The sequence below is a fragment of the Schistocerca nitens genome, chromosome 3 (assembly GCF_023898315.1).
Source record: "Schistocerca nitens isolate TAMUIC-IGC-003100 chromosome 3, iqSchNite1.1, whole genome shotgun sequence".
NCBI lineage: Eukaryota > Metazoa > Arthropoda > Insecta > Orthoptera > Acrididae > Schistocerca > Schistocerca nitens.
Window position 1 is genome coordinate 130,010,391 of NC_064616.1, and position 23,729 is coordinate 130,034,119.

General features: G+C 43.3%; 1 protein-coding gene across 1 annotated transcript in view; it reads left to right on the forward strand.

Moving 5' to 3' along the window:
• Nucleotides 1-23,729, forward strand: part of LOC126248072 (argininosuccinate synthase) — a 174,181-nt gene that overhangs the window by 121,833 nt on the left and 28,619 nt on the right. The window contains exon 6 of the mRNA XM_049948723.1: nt 2,789-2,910. Coding sequence (XP_049804680.1) covers nt 2,789-2,910 — 122 coding nt within the window. The remainder of the gene's footprint in view (nt 1-2,788; nt 2,911-23,729) is intronic.

A 23,729-nucleotide genomic window follows, 5' to 3' on the forward strand; every position in this document is an offset into this window, starting at 1 on the left:
ATTATTATTATTATTGGTGAATTCTCCCCAGAAATGGAAAATGTTAAGCAAATAACTCGATCAATTTTTCTTTGAGTTGTTCTTGTTCTTCCAATAGGCTTTCATTCTTTCCCAAAAGGAAAGTTTACACTCATCAGACCACTCTGGTCTGTACTGTTTTTCGTTTGGTTGCTCCGATATAACTTCCCACTTGTTTACTTTTCGTGTCAATGTGTCTCTTTCTAGAATGTCGGCTGCTCTTATGTTTGCATTATTTAGGTCCTTTCGAATTTCATCTAGCCAAGATGTGGTATTCTTAAGTGAGGTTACATAATCTATTATTCTCTTCGTCAATCGATTTTCTGGTAGTCGGCTGAGATGACCAAAGAATTTCATTCGCTTTTTCATAATATTAATTTTGATGTTTGAAAACTTTTCTGTTGTTTTAATTGATTGTAGCGTATAACCGTCTTGGGTATGTCTTCCTCCCAGAATTTTCCTGATGATCTTTCTCTCTTATTTTTGATGTCTTCAAATTGTTGTTTTCTGTTAAGGGTTAGTGTTTCACTTGCGTAGAGGATTGCTGGTTTTATGTCAATATTGTAATGTCGAATCTTTGCCCCTCTTGACACTGATTTTTTGTTGTAGAGGTTTTGCGTTAACCCTAAGCCTTTTTTAATTTATTGGAGGTCATGTTGCTGTGAAATTTTTTCAATACCTGTCTGTTCGATGAATTCTCAAAGGTATTTAAGGTATGGGCCCCTGTTAATTTTACCGTATTTTGTTTTCGAGCTTGCAATTTCTGTTTCTGGACAAAAGAATTCTGTTTTCTCAAATAAAATTTGTAAATCTACTTTTTCCGCACACTCTTTGAGTATTTCCAGCTGTTTGACTGCAGTCTGCTCACCCTCAGTTAGTATCACCAGGTCCTCCGCAAATTCAAGATATGGTATGTACAGGTTGTTCTGGCAACGCCCAGTCGGATTGGCTTCCAAACCTCACATTTCTTGATTTCTTTCTCCCATTCTTCAATAACTTTGTCTAGAACTAAGTTGAACAGAATAGGAGAGAGTCCATCACGTTGTCTCACACTTGTTTGAATGTCGAAGGGTTCTGAGATCTCCCCCATAAATTTTACTTTGGATTTAGTGGCAATTAGTGTTTTGGGATCTAATCCCCTCTCTTCTAAAATGTCGAATAGTGAGGGCCTGTGTACTGAACCGTATGCTTTTTTGAAATATACAAATGTGCATACTACTGGTTTTTGTCTGAGAGCTCGCATTTTGAGTATGGTTTTGAGGTTGAAAATTTGCTCCGGACATGGTCTGTGGCGGTCTGAATCCTGCTTGTTATACTGCTACTTTGGGTCCTAATTGCTGTTGTGTTCTATTCAAGAGACAAGCTGATAGAATTTTGTAGCTCACTGGTAATAGAGAGATCCCCTAGAGTTGTTTACATCTGATTTATTACCTTTTTTATGTAGTGGATGAATCAGAGCAATCTTCCAGTCATCTGGGATTTTTTCGGTTTGCCAGATGTTTCGGATTATTTGAGTAATTTCTCTGAGCGAATTTGGACCTAAATTTTTCAAGAGTTCTGCTATAATTCCGTCCTCCCCTGATGCTTTATTGCTTTTAAGTTTCTTGATGTACGCATAAATTTCTTCTTATGTTGGAGGTGACGAATTTTGTGGTGAGATTTCTGGCTGCACGTTCGGGAATCTCTCTTTGGGTTCTGGACAATTTCATACTTATTATTATTATTTTCGATTATTCCCATTTAAACAGAGCGTTTGAACTTGAATTCCTTTATGATGATTGTTTATGTTTTTTCTGAGCCCAAATTTTCTTCATGTGTTCACTGTGTTGTTTCTTTCGCTCCGCTGTCCATTTGCATCCTGGTCTCTTCTGTGTTGTGGTGTCAAATTTGTTTTTTGATAATGTTCCTGAATTCAGTTCTATTTTCTGCATCGTTTACTGTTATGTGTGCTTGTCTGAGGTCCTCTTCAACTTCTTTTATCCATTTTGTTTTTCCCCTGCCTGAGTTGATGACTTTAAGAATTCGCTTTGAAATTCTGTTTTCATTCATCCTGTGGATATGTGCATAGAACTGCATTCTTCTTTTCCTTATTGTATCCGTAATCTTGTCTGTGTATTTATATAATTCTGATGCTGGTCTCTTCTTCCAGATTCCTTGCTCTTGTATCGGGCCAAAGATTTTCCTGAGAATTTTCCTTTCTTGTTTCTCTATTTCTTTGATTTTAGTTATCCCACCTATTTGTGTTGTTTCAGATCCATACAGTGCCTCCGGAAGTACGACAGTGTTGTAGTGCCTCAATTTTGCGTTAATGGATATGGAATTTTTGTTGTATTGGTTCCACGTGAGTTTATATGCTTTCTGTAGTTTTTTTATTCTTTCCTCATTGGCCTTTAGGTTGATCCCTGATGTCTGGATGATTTCTCCCAGGTACTTAAAATGTGGTACTTGTACGATTTTCCCATGGGTTGTCACAATAGACAATTTGTCTTGTGGCACTCTTTCTATGTACTGGGTTTTCTCATACGAAATTTGCAGGCCAGTTCTTTATGCAATTTCGTGTAACTTCTCTATGGCGTTAGTGGCTTCTTTTCTATTATTATTATTATTTAGTTGCTTCCAGTGTTATCTTCATTAAGAAAATCCAGGTTTTATGATTTTATTTGCCTTTCGTTTAAGCTATTCTGGATATTTTATGAAATATTCTACGCAACCGTGTCATCCACACAACTTTATAAGTAAATAACTAAACACACCCGGCCTCCTGCCGCAGCTACGAGTCGGGCATCCTGGAGGACCCCGCACAGCCGGCGCCGCCCGAGCTCTTCCAGATGACCATGGACCCCAGGAGTTCGCCGGACTCGCCTTGTCGCCTGCAGATAGATTTCCAAAACGGTAAGCCAATTAAAGCGCAATATACAGACATTTCTTCGTCTGTACCAGCTGCACCAACACTGATCCTACGCACCATCCCCACAAAATGTTTAACCATCATTTATGTGTCCTCGAGTCTCTTTTTGACTGCAAACATAATACAAATATAATGTTGAAAGAACTCGAAGATACAATCAAAAGTAAAATAAAGATACAAAAACGTTGTATCTACATCTTTGGTTCTGACTGCTACGTTGGCTACGATTTAAACTCATTGAATAGGATAGCTAAAAACGTGTTGACAGCATTATATTTCGCTAATATGGACTTCTTTACCAACCAGTATCATTTGCTGTGGAAGGAGCTTCCGATGAACCTGGTGCGTTCGTGTACAGGGTGTACTTTTACAGACGTTGAGAACTTGTAGTGGAGACCGAGACGGTTAAGTTTAGCATAGGAACTCGTGTCCGGCAATGTACCGTTTTCCCGATACACGTAAAATACAACTCTTTCGGAGCCACTGACCAGTGTATTACGTACAGTGCGTTATTGACCGATCATCTGATGTTCCGTACCCACTACAGATCTGTTCGTATGCCATTCAGATAACTTTGTGACCTGCCCAGAGATCGTCTTGACCAACGATTTGGGCAACAGTAGATAGGTCGTGATGACCCGATTGCTCGGTCTGCACGCTCTCCCGACTCGAACCCGCTAGACTACCGCCTGTGGGCTCACATGAAATCCTCGGTTTACGAGACTCCTGTGGCATCCGAGGGCGACCTACTGGTGCGGGTTATGGCTGCGGTGGATGCTGGAGCCGGCCGGTGTGGCCGAGCGGTTCTAGGCGCTTCAGTCTGGAACCGCGCGACCGCTACGGCCGCAGGTTCGAATCCTGCCTCGGGCATGGATGTGTGTGATGTCCTTAGGTTAGTTAGGTTTAAGTAGTTCTGAGTTATAGGGGACTGATGAACTCAGATGTTGAGTCCCATAGTGCTCAGAGCCATTTGAACCATTTTGGATGCTGAAGGACCAGACACTTGTGATCGTGTACACCAATACATGGTACGAACGTATCGTACCTGTGGTGATATAAGTGGTCGTCACATCGAGACCTGCTTGTAAGTGGACCCAGGCGACAAGCAGCAGGAGTCAGAGAGCAACGAGTGTTGTGGTATTCTCCGTGCAATGGGAAAACGGTACGTTTCCGGACATGCTAAACTTAACCGTCTTGGTTTCTCACTACGAGTCCTCTACGTCTGTAAATGGAATTTAGTTACACCCTGTATATACAGGATGTCGCTGGAGAAATGATCAATATTTGGGGATGTATGCAGGAACGATCGCAGAAGCAAAAAAGTCTAGTAAGCATCGACTCTAAAATTCATACTTTAAGAGCTATGAACATCTTCGCTACCTTAAACACATCTCTTCTACTGAAGAGTTGCCCATAGTTCTTAAGATATGCACTTTACAGCCCATGTTTGCTGGGCACTTTTTTATTATTTTAGTACATACTACCGACTCTCAGATGAGGAAAGCAAAGAACTTTGTAGTGGAAGAGATTTGTGTCACAGTATCGAAGATGAAGAAGTGCTCCTAGTTCTTAAGGCACGCATCTTAGATTCCACGTCTATTAACCCTTTCGTGAGCCGTGTGAAACATGCTTCCCACTACAATGAACTCGCTCCTAGTCCCGTGGGATTCACAGTTCCCACCTCTGTACGGTGCTACCACCTAGTGAACAGTATAGGGTACTGCTTCCAATCTTGTCCGCAGCTCGTGGTCGTCCGGTAGCGCTCTCGCTTCCCACGCCCGGGTTCCCGGGTTCGATTCACGGCGGGGTCAGGGATTTTCTGTGCCTCGTGATGACTGGGTGTTGTGAGATGTCCTTAGGTTAGTTAGGTTCAAGTAGTTCTAAGTTATAGGGGACTCATGACCATAGATGTTAAGTCCCATAGTGCTCAGAGCCACTGCTTCCAATCGGTAAATTCCCGCCGTTTTTGCTGTACCTTCGCGCAGAGGCATTGTATAGCAGAGTGTTGCTCTGTAGAGGAGCCTTTCAGTGCTGTTTGCGTGACATTTTGTGATTTTTTCCTCAAAGCTGTAGTATAAGGTAAATACTTTTGATTTACCCAAATTTATGAAGGAAAACGTAAAATTGGAACGAGGAGAATTCCAGTTTGAAAAAAAAGGAGCCATTTCTGCAGTAAAATGGATGGATAACCGTCCAGTCTCTTTCCTGTCCTCAATTCATGACCCATGAGAAACAGCAACAGTGGAAAGGAAAAACAAGGATGGTACTAGTACAGAGATTTCTTGTCCTGAAGTTGTGGCAGCATACAACAAAATAATGAGTGGTGTCGATAAGTTTGATCAATTACGAGAAAGGTATGCTATTGGCAGACGTTTTGTAAAATGGTGGCACAGAATATTTTATTTCCTGGTGGACGTTGCTGCAGTGAACAGTTTTATCCTGTGGAAAATAAGCAAAAGAAAAAGTGGACAACATGATCAGCTCACATACAGGATCCATCTAGTCAGACAATTGATCGCTGGCTTCTGATCCCAAAAAAGGCGTGGATAAAAACCTGTCTTTCTGGCAAAAAGGGGTAAAGTACCTGAAGATTTTCGTCATGTGGCTGTAGGGGAGCATCAACTCATTTTAGGAGAAACCTACTGGACGTGCCGTCATTGTAGTACCAATGCTGCGGAAAAGAGCACTCGCTGTGTTTTGTACATATTGTCAAATACCACTTTGCATAGACCCATGTTTCAGAAAATTTCATAGCAAGTAATTGTGAACAATTATTTTAACAAGAGAAGTAAATTTATGAAATAAATATGACATATATTGAAAAAATTGTTTTTGTCATTTAACTCCAATGAAGGGCAGTGGGAAGAATACTTCCCACCTTGTTGTGTGACCTCACTTGCACATTTGGAGCAAATTTGATATTCTGTATGATAAATATACTTATCTGTTAACTACTATCTGCTCTCCATTCATTAAAAAAACTGCTAAATAATTTTGCCCACGAAAGGGTTAACTTTTTTGGTTCAAATGACCGTTCGCGTCACATCGCAGAATACTGGCCATTCCTTGTGGGACACCCTGTATGCATGAAATTGGAACGCGGGAGTTAGGAGCAAACACCACGAGTACAGTTACTGTCTTCAATTCAATACGCAAATGATTCTCCCAACGTGTAAATGCAATAAAAGTTTTTCGGGTTTCACGTCGCGCCAATTTCCCAAAAGATACAGCAGAGCCCATGCCTTCCGAAACGTAGCGGTCACGCTGCCAACCACTGACGCGGCAAGAAACCCGAGAACATTTTATTGCATTTTAGATGTTTGGTTTCACAGGTATTTGCATTTGAACGGAATACGTGCACGATAGAAAGACCTCTAACTAAAATTCCTTCAGCTGTTCCAAATTCCTATTCTGACGTGAGGCTAGATGCAAACTGAGACGCGGATAGTGCGTGTGGCGCTGCACAGGGCAGCGCGCATTTTTGTAACGTAAACCCCGTTTACACCGAAGCGAACACGAGCGAACGCAAGCGAATGCGCATTCGCAGGCAATGCGTAGGGAGTTCGCTTGCGCACGCCACCATTGACGTGTGTCTGCGAATAACCATTTACACTAGAGCGAACGGAAGAGAAAGCATCCGTCGTGTTTTGTGTTTAGGCATCAAAACGTTTTCGCGGTAACGTTGCTTAGCCCATATTCAGCACAGTGTGGCGGAGAAGCGAGCACGTTGTCGGTCATGAAAGCAAAGTAATGTAGACACACAAAATGTGGGTCAGTGTGCGATTTGCAGGGGGGGATGGGGGGGATTTCCCCCCCTCTGCATCAGACCATCCCCTCCTCTGGTTTTAGTTTATGCGTCCCAACCTGGGATGTTTATTTCCCACGCACTGGAGTAAAACTTTACATATAATTTAAATTTGTGGAGCCGAACACTGAAAGTTTTTAATAAGTCTTACTATTAATACTATTAATATGTTTCAGTTTTGTATCATCAGAATAAGTACAGCTCTTCACAAATGTGCCTCTACTTTTTGAATTCCCCTCGTATACCTGTATGTAGATGATTTTGTAAATAAGCTTTACCTATAATGCACTTTTAAAGATATAACAAGGGATGGCTTTTCTGATAGTGCATACGTGTGAATAGTGAGTTTTGGCATTAACATCTATTTATAAATAGCTGTTTAACCATGCGTAACGCCACGGTCCAAGCTAGTAACGTACATAATTCTAATAGCCCCCGAAGACATTCCCCCCCCCCCCCCCCCTGGTAAAAGCACAAATCGCACCCTGATGTGGGTGTCTGAATTTTTGCGGAGGCGAGAAAGAAGTGGTGGTTTGGCTATGTTTAGTGATATAGAGCTGCAACAATCGCTTGCTTTATTCCAAAACTACACCCCCATGTCGATGGAATATTTTCACATTCTTCTAGCTACGACTAGAAGACAAATTATCGACGATCCATATCAGTGGAAGAGACGCTAGCACTGACGCTGCGATTGTTAGCAACACGTGACAGTTACGCAAGCCTCAAATACATGTTTCGTATATAAACCGCATCTGTTTCCCAAATAATTCCTGAAGTATTTAGTGTCGTATGCTAAACACTCGTGGATTTTATAAAGGTAAATGCGAGGTAGTTACCGTCATTAAAAATGAGTAATTTAATACAAAAATATACAAAAGACCAGATGCATCTTTATTGGAGGGAAAGCAGTTTTCACGTATTCTGTTCCTGAATTTAATCTTGGTAAAATAATAGCTAAACTGTGAAAACAAGACAGATACCTTGAATGTAAGCCACGAGAATGATCAAGTCTTTCGTATATTTTTTTAAAATATTAATCTACGTAAGCTGTTTATTTTGATGACATTCATCCCTCTTATAGCAGTTGCATGAAACGGATGAAGAAATAAACAAAAAGAATATCAGAATATCTCAGCAGTCAGCATCAAATATTCGGTTATGAGGACGAAGATGTGGAGAACAGATGGAAAAAATTCAAAAGCATCGTTCAATATGCCCTAGAAAAGTATGTTCCGATTAAGGTTTTAAGGAATAGGAAAGATCCACCACGGTTTAATAGCAGGGTTTGAAAAGCGCCGGTCTAGGGCGTCTTGTCACGGTTCGCGCGGCTCCCCTCGTCGGAGGTTCGAGTCCTCCCTCGGGCAGGACTGTGTGTGTGTTGTCCTTAGCGTAAGTTAGTTTAAGTTAGATTAAGTAGTGGTAAGCCTAGGGACCCATAGTCCTTACCACAAATTTCCAATTTCCAGAAAAGTGCTACGTAAACAATGAGCGCTTCATCTCAGATTCAAGAGAAGTAAAAACCTAGCTGACAAACAAAAGCTGAACGAAGCGAAAATGAGCGTAAGGAGAGCAACGAGAGAAGCGTTCAATGATTTTAAAAGTAATACGTTGTCAACCGACCTGAGTAAAAACCCTAAGAGATTTTGGTCGCATGTAAAATCAGTAAATGGGTAAAAATCATCTATTGATTCTCTCAGCGACCACACCGGCACCAAAACGGAATATAGAGAGAAGACCGAAATACTGAATTCGGTCTTCCGAAGTTGTTTCACCGCGAAAGATCATAGCTCTGTCCCTCCTTTCAATTGTTGTACGAACGTCGAAATGGCAGATATTGAGATAATCGATCGCGGAACTGAAAAGCAGCTACAATCGCTTAGTAGTGGAAAGGCTTCAGAACCAGATAAGATACCTATAAGATTCTATAAAGATTATACGAAAAAACTTGCTCCCCTTCTATCAGTAATTTATCGTAGATCGCTTGAGCAACGAAAGTTACCTAACCACTGGAAAAAAGCGCAGGTCATTCCAGTTTTTGAGAAAGGCCGTAAGACATATCCACACAATTATAGACCTATATCGTTGACGTCAATCTGTTGTACAATTATGGAGCATGTCTTATGCTAAAAAATTATGACGTTTTTCAAAAATGAACATCTCCTCTATAAAAATCAACATGGATTCCGCAAACAGAGATCCTGCGAAACTCAGCTCGTTCTGTTTATCCATGAGATCCACTGCGCAGTGGACAACGGCGCTCAGGTTGATGCCGTGTTCCTTGACTTCAGTAAGGCATTTGACACCGTCCCGCATTGCCGTTTAATGAAAAAAATACGAGCTTACGGAACATCGGAGCAAACCGGCGATTGGATTCAAGACTTTCTTGCAGATAGAACTCAACACGTCGCTCTTAACGAAACTAAATCGACAGATGGAAAGATAACATCTGGAGTACCACAGGGTGCTACGGTCGCAGGTTCAAATCCTGCCTCGGGCATGGCTGTGTGTGATGTCCTTAGGTTAGTTACGTTTAAGTAGTTCTAAGTCTAGGGGACTGATGACCACAGATGTTAAGTCCCATAGTGCTTAGATCCAGTACCACAGGGAAGTGTGATAGGAAAAAAATGGTTCAAATGGCTCTGAGCACTATGGGACTTAACAGCTGTGGTCATCAGTCCCCTAGAACTTAGAACTACTTAAACCTAACTAACCTAAGGACATCACATACATCCATGCCCGAGGCAGGATTCGAACCTGCGACCGTAGCAGTCGCGCGGTTCCGGACTGCGCGCCTAGAACCGCGAGACCACCGCGGCCGGCGAAGTGTGATAGGACCGTTGCTGTTTACAAAATATATAAATGATCTAGTAGAAAGCGTCGGATGCTCTTAAGGCTATTCGCAGATGATACAGTTGTGTCTACCAAAGTAGCAACGCCAGAAGATAGTAAGATTTTGCAGAACGACCTGCAGAGAATTGATGAATGGTGCAGACTCTGGCACTTGACCCTGTTCGTAAATAAATGTAACACATTGCACATACATAGGAAAAGAAATCTACTACTGTACAGCTACACTATTGATGACAAACAGCTGGAGACAGCGTCTGCCGTAAAATATCTAGGCGTAACTATCCAGAGCGACCGTAAGTGGAAGAACTATATAGAACAGATAGTGGGAAAAGCAACCACCAGGCTCAGATTCATCGGAAGAATCTTCAAGGAAATGTAACTCATTCACGAAAGAAGTGGCTCAGAAGGCGCTTGTTCTACATCTATATCTACATCTACATCTACATCTACATCTACATCCATACTCCGCAAGCCACCTGACGGTGTGTGGCGGAGGGTACCCTGAGTACCTCTATCGGTTCTCCCTTCTATTCCAGTCTCGTATTGTTCGTGGAAAGAAGGATTGTCGGTATGCTTCTGTGTGGGCTCTAATCTCTCTGATTTTATCCTCATGGTCTCTTCGCGAGATATACGTAGGAGGGAGCAATATACTGCTTGACTCTTCGGTGAAGGTATGTTCTCGAAACTTTAACAAAAGCCCGTACCGAGCTACTGAGCGTCTCTCCTGCAGAGTCTTCCACTGGAGTTTATCTATCATCTCCGTAACGCTTTCGCGATTATTAAATGATCCTGTAACGAAGAGCGCTGCTCTCCGTTGGATCTTCTCTATCTCTTCTATCAATCCTATCTGGTACGGATCCCACACTGTTGAGCAGTATTCAAGCAGTGGGCGAACAAGCGTACTGTAACCTACTTCCTTTGTTTTCGGATTGCACTTCCTTAGGATTCTTCCAATGAATCTCAGTCTGGCATCCGCTTTACCGACGATCAACTTTATGTGATCATTCCATTTTAAATCACTCCTAATGCGTACTCCCAGATAATTTATGGAATTAACTGCTTCCAGTTGCTGACCTGCTATTTTGTAGTTAAATAATAAGGGAAGTATCTTTCTATGTATTCGCAGCACATTACACTTGTCTACATTGAGGCTCAATTGCCACTCCCTGCGTCTATTCGCTGCAGATCCTCCTGCATTTCAGTACAATTTTCCATTGTTACAACCTCTCGATACACCGCAGCATCATCTGCAAAAAGCCTCAGTGAACCTCCGACGACATCCACAAGGTCATTTATGTATATTGTGAATAGCAACGGTCCTATGATACTCCCCTGCGGCACACCTGAAATCACTCTTGCTTCGGAAGACTTCTCTCCATTGAGAATGACATGCTGCGTTCTGTTATCTAGGAACTCTTCAATCCAATCACACAATTGGTCTGATAGTCCATATGCTCTTACTTTGTTCATTAAACGACTGTGGGGAACTGTATCGAACGCCTTGCGGAAGTCAAGAAACACGGCATCTACCTGTGAACCCGTGTTCAAATGGCTCTGAGCACTATGGGACTCAACTGCTGTGGTCATTAGTCCCCTAGAACTTAGAACTACTTAAACCTAACTAACCTAAGGACATCACACACATCCATGCCCGAGGCAGGATTCGAACCTGCGACCGTAGCAGTCGCACGGTTCCGGACTGCGCGCCTAGAACCGCGAGACCACCGCGGCTGTGAACCCGTGTCTATGGCTCTCTGAGTCTCGTGTACGAATAGCGCGAGCTGGGTTTCACACGACCGTCTTTTTCGAAACCCATGCTGATTCCTACAGAGTAGATTTCTAGTCTCCAGAAAAGTCATTATACTCGAACATAATACGTGTTCCAAAATTCTACAACTGATCGACGTTAGAGATATAGGTCTATAGTTCTGCACATCTGTTCGACGTCCCTTCTTGAAAACTGGGATGACCTGTGCCCTTTTCCAATCCTTTGGAACGCTACGCTCTTCTAGAGACCTACGGTACACCGCTGCAAGAAGAGGGGCAAGTTCCTTCGCGTACTCTGTGTAAAATCGAACTGGTATCCCATCAGGTCCAGCGGCCTTTCCTCTTTTGAGCGATTTTAATTGTTTCACTATCCCTCTGTCGTCTATTTCGATATCTACCGTTTTGTCCTCTGTGCGACAATCTAGAGAAGGAACTACAGTGCAGTCGTCCTCTGTGAAACAGCTTTGGAAAAAGACATTTAGTATTTCGGCCTTTAGTCTGTCATCCTCTGTTTCAGTACCAGTTTGGTCACAGAGTGTCTGGACGTTTTGTTTTGATCCACCTACCGCTTTGACATAAGACCAGAATTTCTTAGGATTTTCTGCCAAGTCAGTACATAGAATTTTACTTTCGAAATCATTGAACGCCTCTCGCATAGCCCTCCTCACACTACATTTCGCTTCGCGTAATTTTTGTTTGTCTGCAAGGCTTTGGCTATGTTTATGTTTGCTGTGAAGTTCCCTTTGCTTCCGCAGCAGTTTTCTAACTCGGTTGTTGTACCACGGTGGCTCTTTTCCATCTCTTACGATCTTGCTTGGCACATACTCATCTAACGCATATTGTACGATGGTTTTGAACTTTGTCCACTGATCCTCAACACTATCTGTACTTGAGACAACCGTCAAGTACTCTGTAATCTGTCTTTTGTCACTTTTGCTAAACAGAAAAATCTTCCTACCTTTTTTAATATTTCTATTTACGGCTGAAATCATCGATGCAGTAACCGCTTTATGATCGCTGATTCCCTGTTCTGCGTTAACTGTTTCAAATAGTTCGGGTCTGTTTGTCACCAGAAGGTCTAATATGTTATCGCCACGAGTCGGTTCTCTCTTTAACTGCTCAAGGTAGTTTTCAGATAATGCACTTAAAAAAATTTCACTGGATTCTTTGTCCCTGCCACCCGTTATGAACGTTTGAGTCTCCCAGTCTATATCTGGAAAATTAAAATCTCCACCCAGAACTATAACATGGTGGGGATATCTACTCGAAATATTATCCAAATTATCCTTCGCTCGATTCTCCGGTATTGTTCATCTATCTGGGATCCCTATCAGGTAGGACTGATAGAGGAGATAGAGAAGATCTAACGAAGAGCGGCGCGTTTTGTCACGGGATTGTTTATCTGGCCAGAGAGCGTTACGGAGATACTAAACAAACGCCACTGGCAGACGTTACGAGAGAGGTGTTGTGCATCACGGAGAGATTTACTACTGAAATTTCAGGACAGCACTTCTCAGGAGGAGTCGGACAACATATTACTTCCCCCCACATACATATCGCGTATTGACCACGAGGAGAAAATGCGAGAAATTAGAACCAATACATATGTTTACCGACAATCATCCTTCCCACGCACTATTCGCGAGTGGAACAGGGTTGGAGGGATCAGATAGTGGTACCGAAAGTACCCTCCGCCACACACCATTAGGTGGCTTGTGGGGCGTGATGTAGATGAAACAGGACGTGCAATGCGTACCCGCAGATGTGGAGGGGGAAGAAGAGTATATCATACCACAGCGGTTTGAAGGCAAACCACTAGGAATTACTTTTTTCGACAGGACCCATTCCCGTGATTGTACGTTAGTTATCCGTTTCATCACTATAAGAAGATAGTAATGAGTTCATTTTCTTGTTAACTTCCTCTGTTGGCACGGTCAAGCACCATGTTTTTGTTGAGCATTTCATGCTGAGGATCCGTAGGATGCGCTTTCATTACTCTATTGCCACGAAAATGACACAATAAACAACACCAACAACAGTTCGCGCGCGAAAATCAGCACACTGCGGCAAAGCGAGTGTACTGCGACTATCGACGATGCTAGCGCCGTAGGGGAGAGAACGCGAACTTCCTTTGACGGTTTGCCCAGCGGATCACAAGGGAACACTTGCGAATGCGGCCCATAAACGACCTAACACCACGCGCCAAGCGTTTACAGCAGAGAAAATTCTCGTTCGGTGTTGGGCGTTCCCTTCGGTGTAAAGGGGGCTTAATAGGTTCGAGTGGGACCGCGACGCGACGAGCCACGTCTTGCGTGTGCGCCAGGTCGCGTGGTTGAGGCACAGTTTCTTGCACCGCGCATAGCTCTGGCACAGCGGGAGAGCTGAGGCGGGGAGCAGGAAAGCAGTTCTCCCATATGCTTCCTTCGGCACCGCGCATGTGGGCAGTTGTAGTACTGGCCGCCCGAGAAACATTGCCTTACTACTGAACTATATCGTCATTCAATAGTGTTTCGTTTTTCGACATTCGAGCATTCGATATTTTTTCATTAGTACATTATATTTTTGGGAATTTCCACTGTTGTATCCTCTATGTGCTCCTTGTAACAAGCGTCAAGATCTGATGTATATACACTACTGGCCATTAAAATTGCTACACCAAGAAGAAATGCAGATGATAAACGGGTATTCATTCGACAAATATATTATACTAGAACTGACGTGTGATTACATTTTCACGCAATTTGGGTGCATAGATCCTGAGAAATCAGTACCCAGAACAACCAACTCTGGCCTTCATAACGGCCTTGATACGCCTGGGCATTGAGTCAAACAGAGCTTGGATGGCGTGTACAGTTACAGCTGCCCATGCAGCTTCAACACGATACCACAGTTCATCAAGAGTAGTGACTGGCGTATTGTGACGAACCAGTTGCTCGGCCACCATTGACCAGACGTTTTCAATTGGTGAGAGATCTGGAGAATGTGCTGGCCAGGGCAGCAGTCGAACATTTTCCGTATCCAGAAAGGCCCGTACAGGACCTGCAACATGCGGTCGTGCATTATCCTGCTGAAATGTAGGGTTTCGCAGGGATCGAATGAAGGGTAGAGCCACGGGTCGTAACACATCTGAAATGTAAGGTCCACTGTTCAAAGTGCCGTCAATGCGAACAAGAAGTGACCGAGACGTGTAACCAATGGCACCCCATACCATCACGCCGGGTGATACGCCAGTATGGCGATGACGAATACACGCATCCAATGTGCGTTCACCGCGATGTCGCCAAACACGGATGCGACCATCATGATGCTGTAAACAGAGCCTGGATTCATCCGAAAAAATGACGTTTTGCCATTCGTGCACCCAGGTTCGTCGTTGAGTATACCATCGCAGGCGCTCCTGTCTGTGATGCAGCATCAAGGGTAACCGCAGCCATGGTCTCCGAGCTGATAGTCCATGCTACTGCAAACGTCGCCGAACTGTTCGTGCAGATGGTAGCTGTCTTGCAAACGTCCCCATCTGTTGATTCAGGGATCGAGACGTGGCTGCACGATCCGTTACAGCAATGCGGATCAGATGCGTGTCATCTCGACTGCTAGTGATATGAGGCCGTTGGGATCCAGCACGGCGTTCCGTATTACCCTCCTGAAACCACCGATTCCATATTCGTCTAACAGTCATTGGATGTCGACCAACGCGAGCAGCAATGTGCCATACGATAAAGCGCAATTGCGATAGGCTACAATCAGACCTTTATCAAAGTCGGAAACGTGATGGTACGCATTTCTCCTCCTTACACGAGGCATCGCAACAACGTTTCACCAGGCAACGCCGGTCAACTGCTGTTTGTGTATGAGAAATCGGTTGGAAACTTTCCTCATTGTAGCACGTTGTAGGTGTCGCCACCGGCGCCAACCTTGTGTGAATGCTCTGAGAAGCTAATCATTTGCATATCACAGCATCTTCTTCCTGTCGGTTAAATTTCGCGTCTGTAGCACGTCATCTTCGTGGTGTAGCAATTTTAATGGCCAGTAGTGTAAGTGTCACTGTGATTACTTGGATGTGGATGTAATAAGAGGCATTGCACTACACGCATGCGGATGTCACAGTTTCACGATAAGCTACAAAAAAGTCGGGAAACCCCCACGAATGACAATGTTTTAATTCGCGCGTCGTGACGAGAAAACGCATTTCAGTGGTTGCGTAGACGATATCAGCTGTAATAAACTAATTATACAACAGGCTACACAAATGAAGAATGTAGTCGCTATGTGAGACGACAACTGCGATTAACGCACGCCAGAGGCGCGTTGGGGCGCCACTCCATGCTCAGGAGAAGGTAGTGTGTTGGAGCTGTCACATCAGAGCAGACGACATCTCAGCCTCTGTTAATGGCGGGATGTAGCAACCACGAAGTAATCCACTTATGATGGTAGGACAGCAAGTATAATGAATGGTTACTGGAACTGGTTTTCCCCGGACGAGTGACCCTTGCAAGGCGGTGTGTAGCGTGAGGGAGACAACAGAGAGGAAACTCAAAAGCTGCAAAATATTTCACGGCAGCTGCTCGAGTAAAACTAATGCTAATAAAGCTACACAGTGGGCAATCGAATCACCCGCAAGACAAACCGAGGCTGGAATGCAGGATTAACGACCCACCCTGCAACTGGAGAAGGAGAGGGAGGAGATTAGTGTTTAACGTCCCATCGGCAACGAGGTCAGTAAAGATGGAGCACAAGCTCGGATTACGGAAGGACGGCGAAAGAAACCGGCCGTGCCCCTTCAAAGGAACCGTTCCGGCGTTTGCCTTAAGCGATTTTGGGAAATAACGGAAATCTCAAATCTGCATGGCAGGATGCGGCTTTTAACCTGCAAGTGAAATAGTGCTTTAGCTGAGAGGCGTGCCGAGGCAATACTGCGCCACTGGCAGAACTGCTAAGCCGGCCGCTCCTCTCTCCTCCCTTCCCACAAAACTACGTTTCTGAAATTTTTCCACGTGACTTATATAAATTTGTAAGTGGTTCTTGTTGTGTTGGCAGAAGAAAAATGGTTCAAATGGCTCTGAGCACTATGGGACTTAACATCTGAGGTCATCAGTCCCATAGAACTTAGAACTACTTAAATCTAACTAACCTAAGGACATCACAAACATCCATGCCCGAGGCAGGATTCGAACCTGCGACCATAGCGGTCGCGCGGTTCCAGACTGAAGCGCCTAGAACCGTTCGGCCACATTGGCCGACCGTTGGCAGAAGAGCTAACACCGTGTTACTAGTGGAGGCCGAAATGCACGCCTTTTAGCTCACGCAGGCTGGCGTGAGGAGGGAAGAACTATACTGACGTGAGGTCTGGAACATGACAAGGAATGAGAATTCAGAAAGCGGACATAATTAGTTTGATACTTAACTTTAATCCATTAATGATGAACGTCGCTCTTGACGGTACATGATTCACAATGTTATCTGTTCAGAATACATTCATAGTAACTGAATATGGCGCCTCGCTAGGTCGTAGCAAATGACGTAGCTGAAGGCTATGCTGAACTGTCGTTTCTGCAAATGAGAGCGTATGTAGTCAGTGAACCATCGCTAGCAAAGTCGGCTGTACAACTGGGGCGAGTGCTAGGGAGTCTCTCTAGACTAGACCTGCCGTGTGGCGGCGCTCGGCCTGCAATCACTGATAGTGGCGACACGCGGGTCCGACGTATACTGACGGACCGCGGCCGATTTAAAGGCTACCACCTAGCAAGAGTGGTGTCTGGCGGTGAAACCACAGTTCTAATAAAAAATGAAGCATTATTTTCTTAGGTGATCTATAACAACCGAAAATATTGGACACAACTAAATTTAGTAAATAAATTACGAATTGTAAAAACGTGGTAAGCAAACTGAAAGTAAAACGGAAAAACTGTGTCCGCTCCATCTTTTTTCGCTTGGTTCCTCCATCGTTGCGCCTCGCTCCAGTACTCTGTCGGCAGAAATCGGCAAAAATAGAAATCGTTCGGTGAAATAGCGTAGTTGCTTCGGCACCCGCTCGCCGACTTTTGAGATGTACAATTCTGTTGTGAAGTAGCAGCGAGAAACACGATCTTCATCTAAGCGAGCAGTGTATGCGGCAGCTGTGTGATACCGACACACATACTTTTGGTAGTATTCATTTCTTTATTATGCTAACTGGATGAAAAGACGCTATAGAAATGACACTGCGCTTACAGCTGCGACCCGGAGAAAGGCTTTCTATCATCGGCACAAGATAGTAACACGGACGTATCTCTTTCCCTTAGTTCTTAAACCGTCTCTCTTGGTTGGTTTTTTCGTCGGTCAGGTTTTGTCCCCCCCCTCCCCCCACCCCTTGCGCCCTTGGCGGGGCTTATCTCACCACCCCGTCGGTACGGTCCTGCTTTAAGCCTTCCTTACACGGGACGCATTTCTCATCGTTAAGCACGCCAGGCATTGTTTAGATCGCGGTTGCTACACGCTCAGAAACGAGCTGCTGCTACACACCGAACGTGCTTCTCATCGTGATTTGCGACCACAGCGCTCTCCAGAGGGAGTTGTCGCCTGTATGTGGCTCGCGAATCGTACAGTTTGTTTACGAAAATGGACGCGCGTAAAATCGCTACGTTAGCTCTATTAAAACACGCACTTCCTTCCTTGACCATATAATAGCCCATGTTGTTCTTTCTGTAGTTTACGTAAATAAAAACTTCATTATCCTTGAACGTGATATATGGCACAAAGTGAAGTACCATGTTCAGTCGGTAAGAACACCATCTTTTAAAATATCCATTACAAACAGTGCGATAGAAATTTACTGTAGTCTTACATATAAGAAAAATAAAATTTCATCATTGTCAGTTTTTAGTGAAATGCCGATGTCATCGTTGCTAGATTATTGCATCTATTCGTTGGCAGAATTTTTGAAACATGTAAAATACAAGACTTTATCCGAAGAAGTGCAAAATATCCTACAGCAATTAAGTAAGCTATGTTGCAGATAAAATTCTTTTATTTACTGCAGTATTACTATTGAATTTTCTTTACTTTGTGTGTGTGTGTGAGAGAGAGAGAGAGAGAGAGAGAGAGAGAGAAATGGTTTTAATGGCTCTGAGCACTATGTGTCTTAACTGCTGAGGTCATCAGTCCCCTAGAACTTAGAACCACTTAAACCTAACTAACCTAAGGACATCACACACATCCATGCCCGAGGCCAGGATTCGAACCTGCGGCCGTAGCGGTCGCGCGGTTCCAGACTGTAGCGCCTAGAACCGCTCGGCCACTCCGGCCGGCAGAGAGAGAGAGAGAGAGAGAGAGAGAGAGAGAGAGAGAGAGAGAGAGTGAGTGTGTACACGTGCACATATGTACATGTCTGTGCACACAATCATACGCAATATTTACGAAGGAATTATGTATCCCACGACCTGGAAACTTTTTTGGATGTATAAATAAATACTGAATTGCGATCGAGTCAGGTAGTGACGTAGAAAGCAATCTTGCAGCTCGTCGCTCCACATTCCCAGGCATGTTTACAAAATCGAACAAACTCACTCTTGAGGGAGATCTGATGTGCACATAAGTTCGAATATTACAGAACATATTTCTGGTAACCCTAGAGCAGTAAAGGAAGAAAATGCTACATTGCTACTAAACCATCGTACATTTTACTACTACAAATTTTATTCAAAGGAAGTGATAATTTATAGGTTATGCGATAGCTAATCACAACTATTAATCTCCAATGGTATGTTACATACAAAATAAGTACAAAATGACCTAATTTATACCCTATAACGACAATTTTACTGTCCAAAAGAAGTCTTAATTCATGCTATGCACTAGTTACAAATCATTGGTATAACTACAAGAGTACTTTACACACAAAATGTGTAGAAAGTCTTCTGCTTTAGTCAATTTATTACAATCTATGCAGTAAGCAAGACACAGCTCGGTGTTGTGCACAAATGGCCCCTTGAGCAGTGGTTGCAAAATGTCGTCGTTTGCTAGTAGGACAAAATGATCATACGTTTCTCCCTTGAAGTTGTTGTAGGTTCTGCTGCTTCTGTTCAGGTGAAATGCTTGAAGATCATTCAGTATGTTAGTGTAAAAATCAAACTCGGCCCAATCCATATTGTGCTGATTTTAGGAGCAAATGACTAGATTAACACTGACGATGACAAATCTGATACAAACTACCACTCTTCTAACTGTGATTGCTTGTATTTCACCCAAGTAGCCACAATTAGACAAAATTCTAAGTGATAAAACGAATATGTCGACTATTAGGAAACAAGGAGACTATTACTAAACAGTCGTAATATTTACGACAAGCGGACCAGTGTCAGCAAACCGTTTGGAGTCAGGCAATAAATAATTCAGCCATTGTTAACAGTAGTGTTTGCAATAAAGGCACTCGAGAGCATGTGTCCTTATTGGCGGGAGCTACGAAGAGACACCAAGTGCAATGGTAAATTTTACGAGGGTTTAGTAATTTAGGGTTCATAATGAATTAAAGAGGGTCTGCCTTCTTCCAAGAACACAATTTTTGTTTTGCTTATCCCCCCAAAAATATTTCACCACAGTTGTGACATCTTCAGTGGGTTTTATTCTTTAAATGTTTCTGAGATATATGCATACATATTTTATGTAGGATAATAATATGTTGAAAAGATATTTTTTTGTTGTTTAGATTAGATATGTACTTCATCTCTTTTGTATTATGTGTCTCCTGTGGTTGCCAACACAAATCAACCGGAAGTCTATATTAATACAGCATGCCATATGCAACACAGGTATGTCTGCATTGAAATTTTATTTACAATATAACTCCTAAATTATGTATTCTGGTAAAATAGAGGCATAGGCCTGATTTCTTAAAGCTTGCCATTACTGTAATTGACATGTTCTGAGCTGTGCGTTACTATTTGCTTGCTGAATGTATTGTTCTGTTTTTATGTTTAAAGTAACCTTGTGAACATCGGTAACATTTCATGAGGTTTTTCATTGCAGATTACATGCTGTATTAATATAGACGAATGAGTCTGTCGTTGCGCTCATAGCAGTTAAACAAGTGTAAACAAATATTTTTATTTACTAAACAGCATTAACATTGCGTGAAGGACGTATTATTTCGTCAACCATATCCCGTCTTCATTTTGTTCAGTAATTTGGAAGTTAAAATCGCAGTAATCAGGCAAATCGATGAATGTGTGGCCTTCTCCTAGGCAACCACACAACCACGAGAATTTTAAAATTGGCCACATGTCACGGCGAAGGTCAAAGTGAACTCTTCCTTTAGGTTTTCTAAAATTCTTTTTCGAAACTGACCCTGTAATGGCAAACAGGGTAGGAGAGACAAGGATCATTGGTACAGCTGTTTTGAAGGTGGAGGAAGTGGCAGATATTGCTTTGGAAGGTCCCCTTTGCGTTTGTTCTCCTTGTGATTGCCTTCATAAGAAGCGCTCTCGTTACGTGAGTTGTGATCGAGTCAAGGAGCCGCTATCTACTTTTGTCGATCTAGTGTTCTTCAGTTAGTTTCTATGATCTACTTCTTTTGTTTTAGGGAGTTTTATTTAGTATAGTTACTCCTCAGTAGAAATTTAGTGCCCTTAATTTGATATTCATAACTTGGTAGCAGAGAACCCAAGGATACGGAAGACATTAAACCTATGCACAGGCAGTTTTTTTAGCTGGATACAAACTAGACTGGTCGCTGCTGCTAACAATGTAGCATGTTGAAACCAAGATGGATTCTCATTATGTGACCGGCAACACAGTGGAGGGCGAACGTTACGACTGCAAGCAACGTGAGCTCAGAAACAGTTCCGATGATTGGTTAGGGGGAGGGGACCAAACAGCGAGGTCATCGGTCGCTTCGGGTTAGGGAAGGGTGGGGGAGGAAGTGGGTCGAGCCCTTTCAAAGGAATCATCCTGGCATTTGCCTGAAGCGATTTAGGGAAATTATGGCAAACCTAAAACAGTATGGTTCCCTCCCGAATGCGAGTCCAGTGTGCTAACCACTGCACCACCTCGCTTGGCCAGTTCCGATGAAGAAAGCCAAAATCGCCTTAAACAGCACCATACGAAATACAGTTCCAATTCAGAATCCATCTTCGGAAGGCAACGTAGCAGTTGTATTTGAGAGCGTACAGAGGCTTCATAAATAAGATACGAACTGCCGATCCCTCCTGCGGGAGGCTATTTATTTTTTGTAGCGGGTCAACGGCCATCTCCGAGGAGCGGAGTCACCTCAAGGGCAGCTATCTTCCACACACATGAGACCGCCGCCACTCTTCAGCCTGTTTTAATACCGATCTTCAAAGTAAGCAACCGTTTCGACTACGATGAAACAGCTGTCGGGTTGCTACTTTTATCCGCAATAAATATGGCGTAAGCGAACGAGAGTACACGCACTACAGATGCCACAGGTTTTCACCTCTCTGCCCTGTTATTGATGCAGGTTTCGGTGCGTGCGAAACAGTCGAGTCATCCCTACCGCAGAGTTAATAGGGTACCGTTTCTGATTAGGTTGCTCAGTGCAGAAGACAAATGAATGCACCAACGTTTATGCCACCCTCACATTCCTACGTAACGATTATGAAGCATTGCTGGATCAGAATAGTTTGCATCTACCGACACTTTGTACACATACATCTCCTCAACATCTATACTCTGCAAATCACTGTGAAGTGGATGGCAGAGGGTGCTTCCCACTGTACGATACGTTATGATTTTTTCCCCTCCATTAGCGTTTAGAATGCGGGAAGAATGACTATTTAAATGTCGCTGTCCAAACCGTAATTCGCCTTCGCGGACTCTACGGCAGAGGCACGTAGAGGTCGTGTGTTTTCACTGATTCCTCACTTAATGCTGGTTCTTCAGACTTTTTAAGGAGGCATCCACAGTATAGTTGGTACCAGTCTTCAAGACTCTGCTAGTTCAGTTTCTTTTTATTTTTGGATTTCTGTCACTCCCTCCCGAAGATCAAACAAATTTGTGACCATTCGCGCTGCCCTTCTTTATACACGTTCAGTGTCCCGTGTTAGTCTTACTTGGTATGTATACCACACGCTTGAGCAATATTCTAGTATGGGTCGCATGAGTGTGTGCTAAACAATCTCCTTTGCAGACTGGTTGCAAATTCTCAGGATCTACTAATAAACCGATGTCAGCCACCTGCTTTACCTACTGCTAAACCTATGTGATCATTCCGTTTTATATCCCTAAAAATTGTTACATTTATTTTTATCGGTTGACGATTCCAACTGTGACTTATTGCGACCGTAGTCATAGGATACTAACCTCTTTCGTTTGTGAAGTGAATAGTTTTACACTTCTTAACATTGAAAGTAAATTTTTAATATTTACACCACTTTGAAATCTTATCAAGATATGGTTGAATGTCTCTGCAGCTTTATTCAGACGATAATTCATTGTAGGTAACTGCGTCATCTGCGAAAAGTCTGAGGTTACTATTAATATTGTATGCAAGGTCATTAGCATACAGTGAAGGCAGAAAAAAAAATCGCATCACAAACATGGGGTTTGCGACATAAATGAAAGTTGGTAGGCGTGTTTCTACCTCTGAAAGGTGATGTCTATTCAAATTCACGCCAGTCGCATAAGAGTGGCGCTAGTAGCATCACTATGAGGATGCAAATCAGGTTTGATATAAATAGACGTTGTAGCGGTCGTGCGGGTTAGTTACCTCTGAGGTTGGACGTGGTGAGCTAAATGTTAGTCAAGAATGCCTTTAAGGCGACAAAGACGCCATTATCGACACCTCACTGAGTTAGAACGAGGTTGTGTAACAGGGCTACGAGAAGCTAGATGTTCCTTCTGCGATACCGCAGAAAGACTTGGCTGGAATGTAGCCACTGCACGTGATTGCTGGCAGCTGTGGTCACGAGAATATACATTACTGGCCATTAAAATTGCTATTCCAAGAAGAAATGCAGATCATAAATGGGTATTCATTGGACAAATATATTATACCAGAACTGACATGTGATTACATTTCCACGCAATTTGGGTGCATAGATCCTGAGAAATCAGTACCCATAACAACCACCTCTGGCATTAATAACGGCCTTGATAGGCCTGGGCATTGAGTCAAACAGAGCTTGGATGCCGTGTACAGATACAGTTGCCCATGCAGCTTCAACACGATACCACAGTTCATCAAGAGCAGTGACTGGCGTATTGTGACGAGCCAGTTGCTCGGCCACCATTGACCAGAAGTTTTCAATTGGAGAGAGTTCTCGAGAACGTGCTGGCCAGGGCAGTAGTCGAACATTTTCTGTATCCAGAAAGGCCCGTACAGGACCTGCAACATGCGGTCGTGCATTACTCTGCTGAAATGTAGGGTTTCGCAGGGATCGAATG